The sequence below is a fragment of the Spinacia oleracea genome, chromosome 4, assembly GCF_020520425.1.
Source record: "Spinacia oleracea cultivar Varoflay chromosome 4, BTI_SOV_V1, whole genome shotgun sequence".
Taxonomy (NCBI): Eukaryota; Viridiplantae; Streptophyta; class Magnoliopsida; order Caryophyllales; family Amaranthaceae; genus Spinacia; species Spinacia oleracea.
This window is the reverse complement of record NC_079490.1, coordinates 75,466,715-75,485,178: the sequence shown is the minus strand read 5'-3', so window position 1 is coordinate 75,485,178 and position 18,464 is coordinate 75,466,715. Positions and strand designations below refer to the sequence as shown.

Here is an 18,464-nt window from a genome sequence, read left to right as displayed (position 1 = left end):
ATTTCCGTTTCCGGCAATATTTCCAATTCCGGCAATATTTCCATTTCCGATAATATTTTCCGATACGCACCATGTTTCCGTTTCCGGCAACATCTACGACTTGGATAATATTTATATTTCCGATACAATCCACATTTCCGATTCCGGCAATATCATCATTTCCATTAAATATCATGATATTGCCGGAAACGGAAATATGGATCGTATCGGAAATATAAATATTATCCAAGTCGTAGATGTTGCCGGAAACGGAAACATGGTACGTATCGGAAAATATTATCGGAAATGGAAATATTGCCGGAATCGGAAATATTGCCGGAAACGGAAATATTGTCAGAATCGGAAATATTATCGGAATCGGAAAATAATTCCGGAAACGGAAATATTAAATATTTGTTCGAAACGGAAATTAATTCCGGAATCGCAAATATTAAATATTGTTCGTATCGGAAATAAATTCCGGAATCGGGAATTTAATCGGAAGCGCGTTGTACGAATTAGCATCGGACGAGACTTGCTAGACGAAGGCCCAGCACGAAGCCAGGCCTACGCTCAGCAAGCCCAAGCGCCCAAAAACACGCTGCCAAGCCACGCCCGGTCCAGCGCAAGGCTAGGCCCAGCAATGGCCTTGGCGCACGCGCGGGGCTGCGACGAGTGGGCTGGCGCTGTGCGTGGGCCGCAAGGCCTGCGTGCGGTGCTAGCGTATCACTCGAAGTGTGTTACTCGAATCCTAAGGCTACCGGGATTTGTCATATGATTAAATCTAATCCTAAAAGATTTAGTTTATTTAATTAGAGTCCTAGTAGGATTATAATTAAATAAATTAGTATCCTAATAGGATTCCAAATCCTTTTCCATAACTCTATAAATAGGTGCCTAGGGTCACATATTTATATCGAGTATTCAAGTATTCAAAGTGATTTTTGAGAGCAAAAATTCAGTCACACAATTGCCTATAAGTGCCGAAAATTCTAAGTACCTTAAGGGCGATCCTAGTTGGTCAAGCTTAAGGCGGATCCGGACGTGCTGTGGACTATCTACGGAGGGACGACACTTGGAGTCCTAAAGACTTGTTCTTGTTCGGTTCGGGCGCAGCTAGGGAAGGCACGCAACAAAGAGTATGCATCTAAACTATGCTAAATGATTATGTGTAAATAATATGCTTTCCTGGCTTTATGGTTTTTCCGCATGATTTATGAATTGTCATATGTATCATAACCTAACAGTGGTATCACGAGCCTCTTATTATTTTCATAATCTAAATTGCATAAACATGGTTAAATATTACAAATTTGCAAGAATTAAAAGGGGTGATTAATTTTCGTAATTGTTAATTAATTGCAAATTGCGTTTATTTAATTATATGTACGCAGTTTTTTGGCAGTTTCTTCGTTACTCATCCAAATCGGGTGATTTTTGTGTCAATTCCGCATGTAAAAGGCATTCTAAAATTTTGACAAAAATTGTATTTTTCGGCCGAACCCAGAATTCTCAAATTCGAAGCCTAACTTTGACTTTTCGGAGGTTTTAGTTTTTCGAATGCAAAATTTCGTAAATTTAAGATGTTAAATTAAATATTTGCGATTCTTGTTGATAAATCTTGAATTTTTGATTGACCTACTGTATACGTTTAACAAGTTTGAATGCCTAGCCTTGTTAATTATGCAATCTAATTTGTAATTATGATTAATTTGTTGAAAATTGGAATAATTTAGAATTAATTTGATTTTCATAATTAGTTATAATTTAATTAGATACCTATGATTAAAAACCACCATAAAAATTGTAAATTTATGTTAAATTTTAAATTTTTATGACCTAGACTTGAATCCATGTTAATCGGAAATCAATTGAATAATAAATTTTCGATTTTTCGCCCTGAAATTATGAAATTAATATTATTTATTAATTTGTCATTAATTTTGAATATAAATTTTAAATTTTTATGCGATTCGCTCATATAACTTGCACGCACAAAGCAATGGACGCTACGTGTTACCCTTAAGGGATGTTGTATAGTGCGGGCATGTGACGACGAGCAAGGGAGCTCGTCGCCCATGCGGTACGAATGCAGCGAGCAAGGGCATGGTGCACGAGCACAAGGCAGCAGCCCTGCCTTGTGTCGTGGGCTCTGAGCAATGGGCGCATGGGCAAGGGCCAGAGCAAGGAGCGAGCAGTCGCGTGTGGGCAGCAAGCGAGCTGCGCCACAGCGCGCACTGCCTCGCGCAAGTGTGCGGAGCCTCGCGTGCAGCGAGCGCAAGCTCGCGTGCCACGAGTGCTACGCCCCAGCATCGATCGCTCGCGCGCAGCGAGCGCTGTTGTGCATACGACGAGCGTTGCGCCCAGCGATGGCGTGCGAGTGCTTGTTGTGCGTGCGACGAGCGTTGCGCCCAGCGATGGCGTGCGAGTGCTTGTTGTGCGTGCGACGAGCGCTGCGCCCAGCGATGGCGTGCGGGTGCGTGTTCCGACGTGCGACGAGCGACGAGCGCTGCGCCCAGCGATGGGCTGCGGCAGCATGCTCGTGCGTCGAGCGCTGGCGCGCGCAGCGAGCACCATGAGTGATGCCTTGCGATGGTGAGCAGCAGCGATGCGAGGCAGCGCATGGGCTGCGCGCACATGGCCAGCGATGGCTGTGTGCCTGTGGTCCATGGGCGTGCGATGCGTGGGATTGTTGCGTTGCGATAAGATCGTTTTGAAATTTTAATTTGAAATTTTCAGTTTACGTAATTTTAATTAATTTTAAAATTAATAATTTAAATTATTTTCTTGGATTTTAATTTTGAATATTGTAATTATAATAAATTTTATTTATTCTAATTATTTTACTAAAATTAAAATCATGAATTAATTTAAATACGACTGAAATTAAATTAAACTTTTTGGATTCAATTATAAATTTATATGAGCTTTAAATTTTAATTAAATTTGTATGTTTCCGGTTAGACTAGAAATACATTTTTATGTTTAAAATTAGTAAAGCATATGAATTTATTGGTTTAAGTGGGAGCCCTTTTTTTTTTTTTAGTCATAAACTCTTGATTAGGTCTACAAATCCTTAAGGTTAAAACAACTTGATTAGAATTAATAAGGACTGAATAATTTGTAGATTATTGGTGCCCTTGATTAATTGCTGCAAATGTTTATATGATGCATAATGTGTTTTACTAACCAGCTATGTGGGCCATTCATGATAATGAATGGGTGAATGGTATATATTGTATATGTACTGTTTTGCAGGTTATGAAGGGACTAGTATGGCCCAAATAGGATAGAAAATATGGTCTGCGTACCATTAATTTGAATGTAATTGGTCTAAAGTACCAAAGTTGTTTTTCAATTCAAATATGGTCTGCGTACCATCAAATAGTTGTAATTAGTTTTAATTATAGCTTATCCTATTTGAAGAAAATGGTGCCTCCCACGGAGATTTTCAAGACGGACTTTGAAGTTAAAGCTTCAAGATGAAGTCGGGCCATACTAGATCACATTTATCTTATGCATGTTTTAAGTTATTTATTGCTTTTAAATATGTCTTAAAATGCATGAGATCAAAAGCTTGATTATGTTGCATGATTAAGGATTTTAGTTCACTTAAAATCTAACCAACATAGTAAGAGCCTTAAGTTCCAAACTTAAAATTGAGTTAAAAGGTGCCATGCCAAAATATACACTTGCTTGGATATCCTTTACATCAATCTAGTAATAGTTTTCGCTCAGCGAGGTGTTACTTATTGGTCCTAAAGGGGCAAGGTACACAAATAATTGTGAGTACATGTTAGTTTTGGTGAAACTCAACGATATAAGTAAGGAGTCCTTTTATGTGGTGGCAAAATCGATAAGTTTACCTAATAAGTTCTTAGACGTACCTATCAACCAAGAATAGTTCCTAGACTATTAGCAAAAGGCTTTTGCTTACCTAAGATGTTTTAGGATTAAGTCGACAAACTGTGCTTAGTTCTTCAATGATTTTAGGATCTTGGAATCATTTTATTCACACCTGCCGGAACATTAAATTCGAATAAAATGCTAATAACTTGTTTGAATTGCATGATTGCTTTAATCTTCAAGTTATTATTCATGATAAATGTTTAGACTTTGCATGCTTCAATGTATGTTTTAATTATTGTTTATAATTGAATATCTTGCACTGCAGTAAATCCTTTTAGAAAGGTAACAGTAAATTTCCTCGATTGGTAGTGAATCCAAGAACGATTCACGGAAATGAGAGAAAATGAGCAATTTAAAATGTACGTTTCTTATATCGACTTTTATGGTTGTTTTCGAATATCAAAATCGAATGACAAACCAATTGGTGCTTGTGAATTCAAAATACAATGTAGTTTTGAGATTATAAAGCATTGAGTTTAAACGCTCAGCCTTACCAATGGTTAAAAACCTAATATCTTTGTCCATTTAATTCTCGAAAGAGTCTAGTCCCTAGGCATTCGAATAGATTGATGCTTAGAGAACTTTAGAAGCTTCTGGTAAGATCATCTAGTTGAAACTTAATATTCAACATAAATTAAATGGTAAGAACCTTGTTGGGGTGACATTGGACATGTCTAACAAAGTATAAAAGTCAACACTAAAGAATTCAATTCTTAAGACTATAAGAAAGGGTACAAGAAATAGGAAAACGAGGAACAAATGAAAGGAATTTACAATTCCGTTTCTACCTATAAGTTTATGTTTAAAGAGAAGTGACCTAGCAATCAAACTTCCTTGGTATCATATACCGCTTGAGGTTCTTACTTCGGTAATAACTCAAACAATGGAAGCTAGGATACACTAATGACCTACAAGTGGGAAATGAAGCATGGCAATGCTACATTAGTTGTAGGGTCATCTAGTTTGTTTTAAGTCTTTTCAAAGGCTGGAACTTAATGGCTATTTTGTTCTATAATCAGCATACCTAAATTTCTGTTACAAACACAGAAAGACTCACATTCAAGAAAACAAAAACAATGTTTGTTTGTTTATTTGAATGAAATGGTCAATTACGGGTTGAGTCAATATGCTTGATTAAAACAAACAACTCTTTAACAATAAAACTTTACTAGGTTCAAATCAACCCCTTGATTTGAGTTCCACAAATCTTTGGCATTGTTGCTTAGACCATATCAACAAGTTAACATTCAAAAGCTCTATTTTGATGGACTTTTGAAAGTTGATTGATTTCTAGATCATTTTAAGACAACTAGTCTTACTTGTTGAAAGTAACAAAAGATATGAACTATTGTTAGAACGCCTAGACAATAGAGTTCAAAGCTAAAGAAAGATTTTATGACTTTATTATTTCACATGGATTTGAGTGAATATAGGTTTATTTACTCAAATGTGATATAAGTTGAATCTGTTTGGCTAGTTCAAAGATTCAGAAGTATAAAATCCACTTGGCAAGAAATCATAAAGATCTAGGTTAGATCATGTTGATGATTACTTGAGACCAAATATGATCATCAATGATTGTGTGTTGTAATTTCACAATCTAGGTCCATAAGATATGGCATATCTTAGTTGGAATAATCAAAGTCAATTAGTACTTGATTCGATCAATGATGAATCATAAAGACTTTTCCTATAATTTCTAAAACAAAATGCTCAACTACCATCAAACTAAACCAAATTCGTCAAAGCTATTGAAAAGTAATTTCATAATATCTTTTCATAATATATCTAAAGAGTTCCTAAACTCAGTGGGAGCTTAGTGTTTGTTATTCAACAAACTAAGGCCCAAGTATAGATATATATTTCATTGTGATTTATTCAAATGAGACACAAGGGTATTGTTTCTACCACGAATTTTTGAGAACATAATGTTTGTTTGCTCGAAATAATGTCCTTTTGGAGATTCGTTTCCAAAATGACAAGTGGGAGAAAATAGACCTCGAAAGTCTTCGAGGCGAACAACAAACATAGACGGACATTCCGGAGGCTTTTCGAAGTTCTTTAGAAAATCCGAACACGTATTCTTTAAGGACTTTAGAAATGGCTTTAAAGAATAGACATCTCTTAGAAGACTTTACAAGTGCTTCAAGAAGAACAGAATATTCAAAGGACTCTCAAAGTACCTGTTGATATTCTATTGTTTGATGTTCTATACCCAAATAGGCATAGAGTTCAGGTCAATGAAACTATGAGATTCTTCTATTAATAGTGAAGAAACCTACAACTTGCAGTCAAACTATTAATGAGTTTGTGACCTGTAAGAAAGCTATGACGAAACCTAGATTCCCTAAAATGGTTAGAGGCCATATATAGACTCAAATGTTTTAAATGGTTAGAGGCCATAAAACATACTCAATGTTTTGATGACAAAATTGAAATTTTGTTAATTTGCAAGAATAGTTTCACACCTATTGGTTGCAAGTTTGTTTTAAGGATAAAAACCATCAAACATGGAATTGTGTTCACACACAAAGCTAGATTAGTTGCTAAAGGTTACAAGCAAATTCATGACATGGATTGTGTTGAAACCTCATGCATAATCGTAATGCTCAAGTCTATAATTCAAGCAATGATTGCATATTGGTACATATGACAATTGGATGACAAAACGTATTCCTCAATCAAATGTTGGAAGAAAACTATGTACATGGCATGTCATAGGATTTGTGGATCCAAATAAATGCTTGAAAAGGAATACTAACTTATGAAATCTAAGTACAGATTTAAGCAAGCAATTGGGAATTGGAACTGTATTTTAAGTAAAGCTAATAAGCATTTTAGTTTCATAAAATATACATGATTCTTATAGATGTATAAGAAGTTTAGTGGGAGTACATAAAAACTTATTTGGTCCTATGTGTATCACACACATATCTCTCTATTGTGAAATAACATTCAAATGCTAATGACTTAGATTTGAAATTATTCATCAATAATGGACCATGGCGAAACTTAGTACATACTGGGTATTAAGATCTATTTACAAAGATCTTATGATATTGTTTTGGATTAAGTAATGGCATTTACTAAATCAAACACGAAAGACTCCATTGGAGATATTCGACCCATATGAATAAATCTAAGTAAAGGATGTTTGAACTATGTATAAGCATTTACTAAGTTAAACATCAAAGAATCTAAGTAAGATTCTTAAACCTATATTATATGTCAAAGAATTTAGCTGGATTTAGTATCTACTGAAACTAGATGAGCTAAAGTTACATGAATAGAATTCAATTGGAATTATTCTGCAAAAGAATTTATCATGTATGATATAATATGAGGATCGCCAAAAACGTATCGTATGACTTTAGGCATGACGAACATATACCAATCTCTATTGATCTAAGTAAAGATCAACTAGATTGAGATCTAGAATACTTATGGTACTTGAAAAGGTACATAGGAATAGTTCTTGATTCAAGGAAATAAAGATATGCTAAATATTGATGCTACACGCATAAACACTGGCAAAGGATCAAGCAAGACCCTTTGGAGTTAACCATTGATAAGGACGAGCTATAGAGCATCGTGTTTTGAAATGGCAACATGGATTGGAGACCATGAGTTGTTGCGTGGGATATTAAAATATTAATTTCTATGTTCTAAGATACAGTTGGAAAGTATTCCACATATCTGTGAACTGCTTGGATAAGTAATTCCAAACAAAGCATCACTAGCAACCTATAAAGTTGAAGTAAAAGTACTTATTGCCTAAGAAGCAATAAAACAGGGTTGTTTATGTTAAAGAGTTCTTCACTGAACTTGGGTAGATCACATGTCTGCTGGCTTGATGGCTCTTCATTGAAAATTGTGTAGAACCACTCTTGAAGCAAGAAAAGACTAGATCACAAAGTAAACATACTCAAAAGATCTTATCATCTTTCTCGAAGAACATTCGATGAAAAGGATATTAAGATTGGCAAAGCATGATAACTAAACCTATGCAACAAGTGAGAAGCAACACTCACGTTGTAGCACTGGAAATCAAGCATAGCTTTGAATTCCATGAACTGTTTTAAAGATGGGTTTGAGGCCCATGGTTGTAAAACAATGGGGTTGAACATTTATCATATATGAAATGTATTTTCATATTCCATTTAATCTTGGTTTAGTATTAAATGATGAGTCCCTTCAATTTGACGATATATTCAAGATAGACTGTCAGGACCAGTCCTGTGACTAAGAAATGTCTATCAAGTGAACTTGAATGTCAAAGGTTGAAAATGGTCCCTAGTCGAAGTTTTCTATAAAATTGGACGCATAGAAAACGTTAGACGATCAGAATGCAAGATGACTAGTAGTTCTGTTTCTTGAACTATGAGGACATGGCAATGTCATAATCATTTGCATAGATACTTACTTTGGGAAGACTAGTATCGGACAGACCTATGAAACTTTACTATAAGAGATGAAAATCTGTCATAAGTAAATTTCATTAAAATTATTAGACACTAAATCCTCAATACCTGAGTGATTTGAGATTACTTGTTTGAGAACTGGTTGCTTTGACGTTGACCAACCGTCGCACCGTAAAAGGAGGCTATAAAGGCAACGCTCAGGTAATCACCTATCAAACGAAGTCTAATCTCAAGATCGCAAGTTTGGGATTGTCCTCCCATAAATCGAGATGAGATGCTTAAAAGTTGTACAAGGCCACTCGGAGAACTAGAAACTGTGAAATGCATGGCCGTGCTCGAATGAATCATAGGCTATGATTATCTGTTTATTTGATCAGTTGAACTCTGAAACCGAGGAACACCTCTAGACATAATAAGGATGAAAACTCTTACCTTATGTTCAAGGGCAAGCATCGAGCGACAAAGGAATTAGGAAATGCACACTTGTCCCTAAGGACAAGTGGGAGACTGAAGGAAATAATGCCCTTGGTCCAAGTATGCATTCAATGTTAAGTCTAATAAATGCGGTTCAGTATTAATTAACAACTTAATAATTCAGTGAGATCAAGTGAGCTGAATGCCTAGCTAGAGGCCGCTTCAGTTCAAGTGGAATTAATGATATTAATCCACAGCTTACTCTTGACTGAACCCGTAGGGTTACACAAATAGTACGTAAACGGATCAAGTATTTAATGGCATTAAATACTCCATCTATGGATATTCGGAATCGACGGATCTTGGTTTCAGTGGGAGCTGAGATCGTCACAGGCAAGAAATGAATGCTCCGGAAACGATGATATTGCCGGAAACGGAAATATGGATCGTATCGGAAATATAAATATTATCCAAGTCGTAGATGTTGCCGGAAACGGAAACATGGTACGTATCGGAAAATATTATCGGAAATGGAAATATTGCCGGAATCGGAAATATTGCCGGAAACGGAAATATTGTCAGAATCGGAAATATTATCGGAATCGGAAAATAATTCCGGAAACGGAAATATTAAATATTTGTTCGAAACGGAAATTAATTCCGGAATCGGAAATATTAAATATTGTTCGTATCGGAAATAAATTCCGGAATCGGGAATTTAATCGGAAGCGCGTCGTACGAATTAGCATCGGACGAGACTTGCTAGAAGAAGGCCCAGCACGAAGCCAGGCCTACGCTCAGCAAGCCCAAGCGCCCAAAAACACGCTGCCAAGCCACGCCCGGTCCAGCGCAAGGCCAGGCCCAGCAATGGCCTTGGCGCGCGCGCGGGGCTGCGACGAGTGGGCTGGCGCTGTGCGTGGGCCGCAAGGCCTGCGTGCGGTGCTAGCGTATCACTCGAAGTGTGTTACTCGAATCCTAAGGCTACCGGGATTTGTCATATGATTAAATCTAATCCTAAAAGATTTAGTTTATTTAATTAGAGTCCTAGTAGGATTATAATTAAATAAATTAGTATCCTAATAGGATTCCAAATCCTTTTCCATAACTCTATAAATAGGTGCCTAGGGTCACATATTTATATCGAGTATTCAAGTATTCAAAGTGATTTTTGAGAGCAAAAATTCAGTCACACAATTGCCTATAAGTGCCGAAAACTCTAAGTACCTTAAGGGCGATCCTAGTTGGTCAAGCTTAAGGCGGATCCGGACGTGCTGTGGACTATCTACGGAGGGACGACACTTGGAGTCCTAAAGACTTGTTCTTGTTCGGTTCGGGCGCAGCTAGGGAAGGCACGCAACAAAGAGATGCATCTAAACTATGCTAAATGATTATGTGTAAATAATATGCTTTCCTGGCTTTATGGTTTTTCCGCATGATTTATGAATTGTAATATGTATCATAACCTAACAGGTTGACTCATAGAAGGGTTCGTACAGGATTACATGAGCGAATCAGAATACTGTTACGATTTTTGGAATGCTGTCTAAGGATTTGCTGGAAGCCAGGGTGCAGGTGTCAAGATATACTTGTGCCCGTTTGGCATATGTTTTAGGCTTTTAAGGCCATCTTTTCCAGAATTGCGGGAATATAAACCGTTTTCAAATTGACTTAGATTTACTTGGTGTATGTCCGTACAAAAGGTCAAGGTATATTTAGTTCTTTCCCTAGATCTTTCATTTCAATTTTTTAGCCCCCAGTTGCTGTAATGTCTTCCCATTAATGATGCTTTTAGATTTCAATTTTAGATGCCCGTCATATTCCTGAGTAGGGTGAGCCTTGGTTAAGTGCCAAGTCCTATTGACAATGTACCATTTTTTTATTTTTTTCAAAGGGGATTAGCAAGCATTTGAATTACCATGAACGGGTGCCCTGAGTTCGAAGGAACGATGGGGCGACGCCGTGGAACAATCTTTTTCATTGCAAGCTTACTGCCTTTACTACTTGTTGGCGATTATGACTGTGTCTAGGGGTGAAAGAAGGTCTTTAAGCGCACGACTATATCTAGTGGTTAAAGAAGGTCTTTAAGTGAGTTAGTTCGCTTTAGGGAGGGTCAAGTCGAGTACTTTAGAGGTCATGGACGCTTGCGCTAGCCCCCATTCAATTGAGGCAAAGTGGTCTTTTTGAGTCTTGGCTAAGTGCCTAGGAGTGTGAGTGCTCCTTCTGGCAAGGGTACGTGCCCTTATTATTTTTCGATGTGTGCTCATTAATTATGGCATCTTGATGACTTGGATTCTTCTTTTGACTTAAATCTTTCTTTCGACTTGGATTGCGAGTAATTAAATTTCAATAAGGGACTCTATTTCTTATTCTTGTTATTTCTATAGGCTTTAATATTGGTTGCAAATTGGTTGGACCGAATCATGGATTGCCTACGTATCCGCCTTAAATAGATTTAATTTGGAATCAGGTCTTGCGTAGTTCTTAGCCTAGAAAATGGTTTCTTAGAATGCCGATTTTAAACAAGTACGTTCTGAGGTGGAAACACATTATTTGAAACGGTAGAATAAGTGAAGTTTATTATTATTTTAATTTGCTGCCTTGCCGTAAGCCAAAAATTTATTTTATATTTTTTTTGAGTACATGTATTTTCTTTTCATGTGTTTTTTTTTTGGTACGTATACCTGAATACGTGTTGTACCCCTCCAAGTGTTCGTTATTTTTCCGTGCATGTGCGGATAAAATGACGAGCACTTCTGGAGAAATTTTTCAGCAAGCAGAGAGATTCGGCGCCCAGGCTTGGGCGCTAAAGATTTCGGCGCCCAGCTGTGGGCGCTGAAATTATTTCTGGGCGGATCTTTTTTGGTGCGCTAAATGCTTATTTTTCTTTTTTTAGACTAATTTCAGGGGCGCTTTGCAAAGTTCCTTTTTTGTTATTCACATTTTTTATATATTTTTTTATGTTAAGCGTAGAATGTATTTTTCATTTGTTTTTTTTTTTTTTTTTTAACATTCGTGACTTAAGACGACTTGAAAGAAGGGTTGAATGAGTGGTATAGGTATTAGTCAAGCATGAGGATTACATCAACCAAGGCCAATGAATAGCATGGGGACAACTCAAGGATATAGGATGTATCCACACAAGTTATATGGTCATTATGCCAATGGTGGTGTAAGAACAGGTTTGGGCTTTGGAAATAATGGGTATGACGCACGTGTCAATGGCCGTGCGTGGTTTGCGGTTGACAACAAGTTCAAGAATAAGAGTCGAGGTAATGGTTTCTTGGGTTATGGCAATGAGAACAGGGGTGGGTTAAATGAGCTGAACAGGGGGCCCCAGAGCGAAGGCGTCTAAGAACATAAGGACTGGAAAGGGTAGACATCGTAGAATTTTATGATTTGGATTGGTCGACTCAATTCTTTTCCTTCGTTTACTTGGGTAGATTTCGAACTTTGGGAGATACGGGCTAAATATTTCATGGCTCTTTTCGCTTTCCCTTTTCTCTTTCTCTTTTTTTTTCTTGCTCGGGATTTCCCCACTCAACATTAAATTTTTTATTTGGGCTAAAAGGTAGATGGTTGTGGTCTTTGAGTCACGAGGCGAGACTGAATGAGCCTCGTTTGGTAGGCCTATAGTGGAGCTTTAATTTTAGTTGGCCTAGGGTGGACCTTTTAATTTTTGTTGGCCTAGGGTGGACCTTTTAATTGTCTTACTTTGCAAGCGTATTTAGTCGTTTTAAAATGTGCAAATAACGTAGATTCAAAACGTTGTTTTTACCTTATTGAAATTTAACGAAAGAATTAAATCGAAAATAATTTTTTACAGTTTCCGGGATTTAATTGGAAGTTGTGATTTGGACTCAAACTTTCATTAATTTTCTGATTATAACCCGTGTAGGAATACAAGCAGGTGGCCTAGACTCAAAATAATGACGTGGCATAAGCCTATAATACTTGACCAAGCGACTCTCAGACTTAGGCTAATTGGACCATAACTTTCGTTGGTTGACACTTTAGATTTTAACCCTTGGGTGTTCATTTGTCATGCGCCATTTTGCTTAATGTTGGCAAGGTAGTTAATTGGGGAGATCGAATTTTTATTTTTGCAAGATTAGAATCATTAGTGCGGCTTCTCTCTTAGTGTATATTGCTTTACCCCAATGGTAGCCTTATGGTATGCCGATTTGGGTATTTTCATGGTTGGTCATGTTGCATTCATGGAAAATCTTTTAGTCCGTACTTAGTAGTATTTCAAGGAGTGAGTGACCCGAGAGGACTATGATAGTCGTGACCCAATGTGATCCTAACCCTTGAGGTTATTAAATTTTTGCTAACGGTATTGACACCTTAGGTTCACTTTGGGGTTTGTGCGACTATGGGGGAATGATTTCCAGAATGTGACCGTTTCCATTTTGCAAATACTATAATATATTCCTTTTATTGGTGAGAGAGAGTATTGATGCCGTGGATTCCTAGCAAGGGATGACAATTACATATGGGTGCTCATTGATTTAAATGTTAGGAAGGGAGACTCAATATGGTTTAACCTTTTAACTTGCAGAACGACACCAAGCATTAGGACCGATTCTATGGCTAAGACAACTAAGACTTAGGATTTGGATTGTATTTTGGCATAGCCTAGTCTAGACTCGGATTTATTTGAACATTTTTTTTTGAAGACTTTATTCGAACATTATTTTTTGAATACTTCGCCCATGTGACATTCATAATTATTAGCATGTTCGGTTTTGATGTCGAGCATTGTCGTCGTAGGAGGCCTAACAACGACGCAAAGAGTTATTAATTTTTTACGAGTCGCTTTTGAAATCGAGTGCTTTTCTTACGCCCTCGTAGCAATTATTTCGAAAAGTCTTTTTTTTTGATACGTATATACTTTTTTATGCGCGGGCACCGAGGCTGCTGTGCCTGACCAAAAGGCCAGGCAGCAACTTCGGCGCCCAGAAGTGGGCGTGAGAAATTTTGGCGCCCAGCCAGGGGCGCTGAAAATGCGTCCCTGACTGGTACTCGTTTTCAGTTTTCGTCTACTTTTGTTTTTGCGACTTTGATTTTGCGTGCTTGCCTAATAACGTTCTTAGCGTTGTGCAGCGTTTGTGGATTCGAATGAGTTTTAGAAAGTTAAAACTATGTATATTAGTCATGTAATAAGAATCAAATGAGTCCTTAGGTTCTTTAGGTTCTTTAGTTAAAACTATGTATATTAGTCATGTACGGGTCAATGTTTAGTGATGGGAAGCAAGATGAGGACTCGTATCCACGGGATAATCCCGAAAACCCATTGTGAGGGGGTCGAAAAAGCGCGAGGCTAATGCGTGACCTTGTCCCTCGTGGGTGTGACGATTCTTTTTATTCAATCAAGTGTAATTGGATTTCCTGTGAGTATACACCCAATTGACTAGTAATATAAGAGTCGCCATTCAGTTTTTAACGACAATGAGAAAAACTGACAAAACTCGGTTATCGTGACATAAAGGGAGTGCAATTATGTTTGACCACGACGGCCGTAGGTTCCCTTGTGATCCCTGGTGTGGGGATCTCTCAATATACACCCGCAAGGTAGAGATTGAGGGTTCGGGGGACTGTAACTACCGAGAGGAGTAATTCGCTCGTCGATAACTCCAGAGGCAGGATATCCTTACTAGCTCAGCATAAATATTTGAAGGGACATGCGTTAACTATTAAACTAATCTGAGCTGATTTTAGCAACATGCAACATATAACACTAATTCGATCATGATTATCTGATTTAAATAGCATTAAGGGACCTAGCATGATAATCCGATTTCCCAAAAATATTATATTTCTTAGGCGTGATAGAACAATCAGATTAGGTTAGTTTAACAGTTCATAAAAAGGGCGAGGAAAGCAGTTAAATCATCGAAAAGGGACACATTACGACGCACCCTTGAGAGGTGCGTCACGGTTCTCAGAAAACTAACCACTTTGACTTTGCTATTTCTCCTTTTTATTTAACCAATCTCAATTATAGGACAGGATACGTTCTGTTCGATTTATGGATCGATTGCGACAGAACACGTGAACAGTTTCGCAGCGAGAGGCTTAGGCTAAGGGGTTTAGAGTCAATACTCAGAATATATTATGTGTTGTTGTGTGTTTCACGTCGAAACTAGGAGCCTATTTACAGGGAAGAGTTCGTGGAAAGATAGAATTGCATAGTTCTAATCCATAAAGAATTAGGAAAAAACACGTCCCAGGTAATTTCGGCGCCCAGCTCTGGGCGTCAAAGATTTCGGCGCCCAGGGTTGGGCGTTGAAAATAGAGATCCATGTAATTTCAGCGCCCAGGGCTGGGCGTCAAAGATTTCGGCGCCCAGCTCTGGGCGTTGAAAGTGATGTCTGGGCCGAATTCTTTGTCAGATTCGGATTCCTGAAATCCGTAGAGTTTGAGATTAATTCGAGTCTTTTAGCGCGTATCAATTTTGTGACGGAATGCGTCTGGGCCCGTTACGAACTCTAGGCTCGTTAGGATTTTAATTAATACGTAACTCTTATTTCCGAATCCTATTAGGAATAGGATTCTCGCAGTTTTCTATCTCATTTAGGATTTATGTTGGAATGCAACACCTAATTCTAACAGGTTTCTATCTTTTATGATTTGCCACTTTTAGAAGCTACCTTTTAAGGCAGTTACTATTTTTAGCAGGTTTCCATAAATAGCAGGTTTCGGGTAAAATGAAATGGGGAATCGAGATTCGTTTATTTTATAGGAGATGCGTTGTCAAGTGGAGTTTTTATGCTTTCATCATCGAACCTTTCCCTTGCGGGAACGGGGACAAAAGTAAGTGTCTAAACCCATACGGGTTCCTCAAGTTCCCACAGGGATATGCAGTTGAGGTTGCATCATTGGGATCAAAGGTGAGAGGAGATGTCAGGAGATGTTGCTGTGTAGTTTCTGGTGGTGTTTATGATAACTTGTTTTTCTTCCCAGCAATTCAGTTGATCAAGGATAGGTATCCTGGTGTTCAGATTGATATAATTACATCAGCTAGGGGTAAACAGACTTATGAAATGAATAAAAATGTGAGGTGGGCAACTGTTTATGATCTTGATGATAACTTTCCTGATCTTGAGTACACTGACATGCTTGGACTTCTTAAGGTTGGTCACCCATTTTTTTCCCTTAAGCATCATACCTTCCAACTGTTAATATCTTGTAGCATATTGGGATTACCATCACAGTTAAAATGGATCACAGAACAGGATTCAAAAGATCAAGCAACAAAAAATCCTTAAAATCAGAACTACATACTCATAGAAAGAGAGTAGACATTATACAAACTGAAATAGCTTATTTCTTTTTGGATTTCCTTGCAGAATAGATATTATGACATGGTACTGTCTACAAAACTAGCAGGATTAGGGCATGCAGCATTTTTGTTCATGACAACAGCCAGAGATGGAGTTAGCTATGTTTATCCCAATGTAAATGCAGCAGGAGCTGGACTCCTTCTGTCTGAAACATTTACACCAGACAGTATGAACCTTTCAGAAGGAGGATATAACATGTGAGAGATTTCAGTTTGACAGAATACAACTAATACATAAGCAAAACTCAATTCCTTATTTTTCTTATGGGATTTTAATGTTACACTAGGTACCATCAGATGATTGAATGGTTAGGCCGGCCAGTTAAGGACATGCCACAACATCTAGCTTCCCCCTTAAAGGTTTCAATTTCAAGGAAGCTGAAAGAAGCTGTGGAAGCTAAATATAAAGATGCAGGAGCAGAAAAGGGAAAATATGTAGTTTTTTTGCAGCAATTTTTACTAGCTCAGACAATGTAAGCTTGTTTTTACTTAAACTAAAGCCACATGAGAAACTATGCAAATCTAGCAATTCCGAAACATTGAATCTTCGTCACAGTTGCATCTGAGCAGTTGTTTTGAAAGATAACACTGTAAGAATGCAGTCTAAGTGTATATATTCTGACCACACACATGTATACAGCAAATTTTGACCACACACATGACCACTAGGTTACTAACAAGACTACAACATTCTGCCTTTTTAGGAGAACCAATTCGAAGGTGAATTAGATCTAGCACATCTGCACACACATTCAACTTAAGGGTATCTAAGGGGCAAACGAACCCCACAATCCAAGTGTCGAGCAAACAAATGAAGCAAAGTAGAAACAATAACATACAGAGCAGCAACAGAAGCAAACAGAGGAGAAACACACATATGGAAGTGAAATTCGAAAGACCACCAGATTATTCACAGCAGTGTATTAGTATTCACAGCAGCAGCAAGACCACCAGATTAGTATTCAAAGCAATAAATTAGCAACAGATAAGTAGATCACAGCAGCAGCAGCAAGACCAGCATATTAGTATTCAGTAGCAAGACCAGCAGATCAGTATTCACAGCAGTATTCACATGCAGCAGCAGCAAGACCAGCAGATTAGTATTCAAAGCAATAAATTAGCAAATCCAGCAGACTTGTAATTATGGAAAAATTAAAGAACTTTACCAAATCCATGAAGATATAAACGCTTCTATCTTTGTGTCTAAACAACCTAAGTAAATAAATACTCGGTTGTAAAAAACTTAGCCCATTGCTCACGAACCACATCTATTTCCTCATCGGTATAAGGCGCATTTCTTGGAGTGTAAGCCTGAAATAAGTAACATGATAAGTATTGCTACTTGTAAATTAAGAATTCTACTACGTAAAAGTACTAGTATTAGTAGTTCAACTAACATATGGTAAAAGAACGAACATTATCTAACCGCTCATCAGTGTTATGGTGTAACGTGACTATTTCATGCATGAACTTCATAACGTAATAGCCACACTCGCGGGCGCCGACTTGTTGAGCACACTGATTTGGAGATAAATCATAAATTATATATCCAAGTAGTTACCCAAAAAAAAAGTAAAGCTAATTAGTAAGCATGATATACCTTTACATGGAAGCCTTTCAACCCCTGCGTAGTCGCTCTATTCGGACAAATCCCATCATTAAACTTGTACACTTGGTATGCCCTGGAAGTTGAGTAAAACTTCATGAATCTGATTCGGCACGAAAAGAAATAACTTAAAAAGAAATGAAAGTAACTTACAAACACAAGATTCCCCATGCACTATTTTCTCGGTTGGAACCTATCGCAGAGTCGAAAATATACGCACAACCTCTACGTAGGTCTAACACGTACAAAATCCAATGATTTCTGCATTATATATAAATGTTATTGCAACCTTACGCATGAAAATAACAATAACATAGCTATTTACCAAATATCGATGAATCTCTAACACTTACTCTTGATGGTATGGGATCAAAAACCACTTGGTAATGTTAGGATCACCCTTCTTCTCCTTTTCAATTTCGGCATTGAAAACTACTTTCAAATACATTGATGCAGCCTGAGGGTTGGCCTTGATTCTAGAGCTTGACATTGCCTCGGGACAAAAAAACCCAATCTGAGAGTTGTCAAATGCAAAGGTGTGCTCGTGGAATAAACACCTACAAATTAAATGTATAATGCAAAAATTTCAAAAACTATTATAGTTGACAAAACCAAAAACAAAAATATCGATGGAAAAGTTTACATCATATAGACTTGGATCACTGAAATGTTGAGGCACGCCCCTCTAAGGAACTCTTCAACGTCAACCTCATATACATAAGTTTGTCGATCTTCGTCATAATGCCAAACCGAAGCGGGCAATGGGATTGAAGTATTTTTATATACATCACCG

General features: G+C 37.6%; 1 protein-coding gene across 1 annotated transcript in view; it reads left to right on the top strand.

The window, feature by feature from the left end:
* Window positions 1-16,542, top strand: part of LOC110781092 (photosynthetic NDH subunit of subcomplex B 1, chloroplastic-like) — a 49,336-nt gene extending 32,794 nt beyond the window's left edge. Inside the window, exons 2-4 of the mRNA XM_056841877.1 lie at window positions 15,578-15,856; window positions 16,073-16,263; window positions 16,353-16,542. Coding sequence (XP_056697855.1) covers window positions 15,578-15,856; window positions 16,073-16,263; window positions 16,353-16,542 — 660 coding nt within the window. The remainder of the gene's footprint in view (window positions 1-15,577; window positions 15,857-16,072; window positions 16,264-16,352) is intronic.
* Window positions 16,543-18,464: the final 1,922 nt, after the last annotated feature.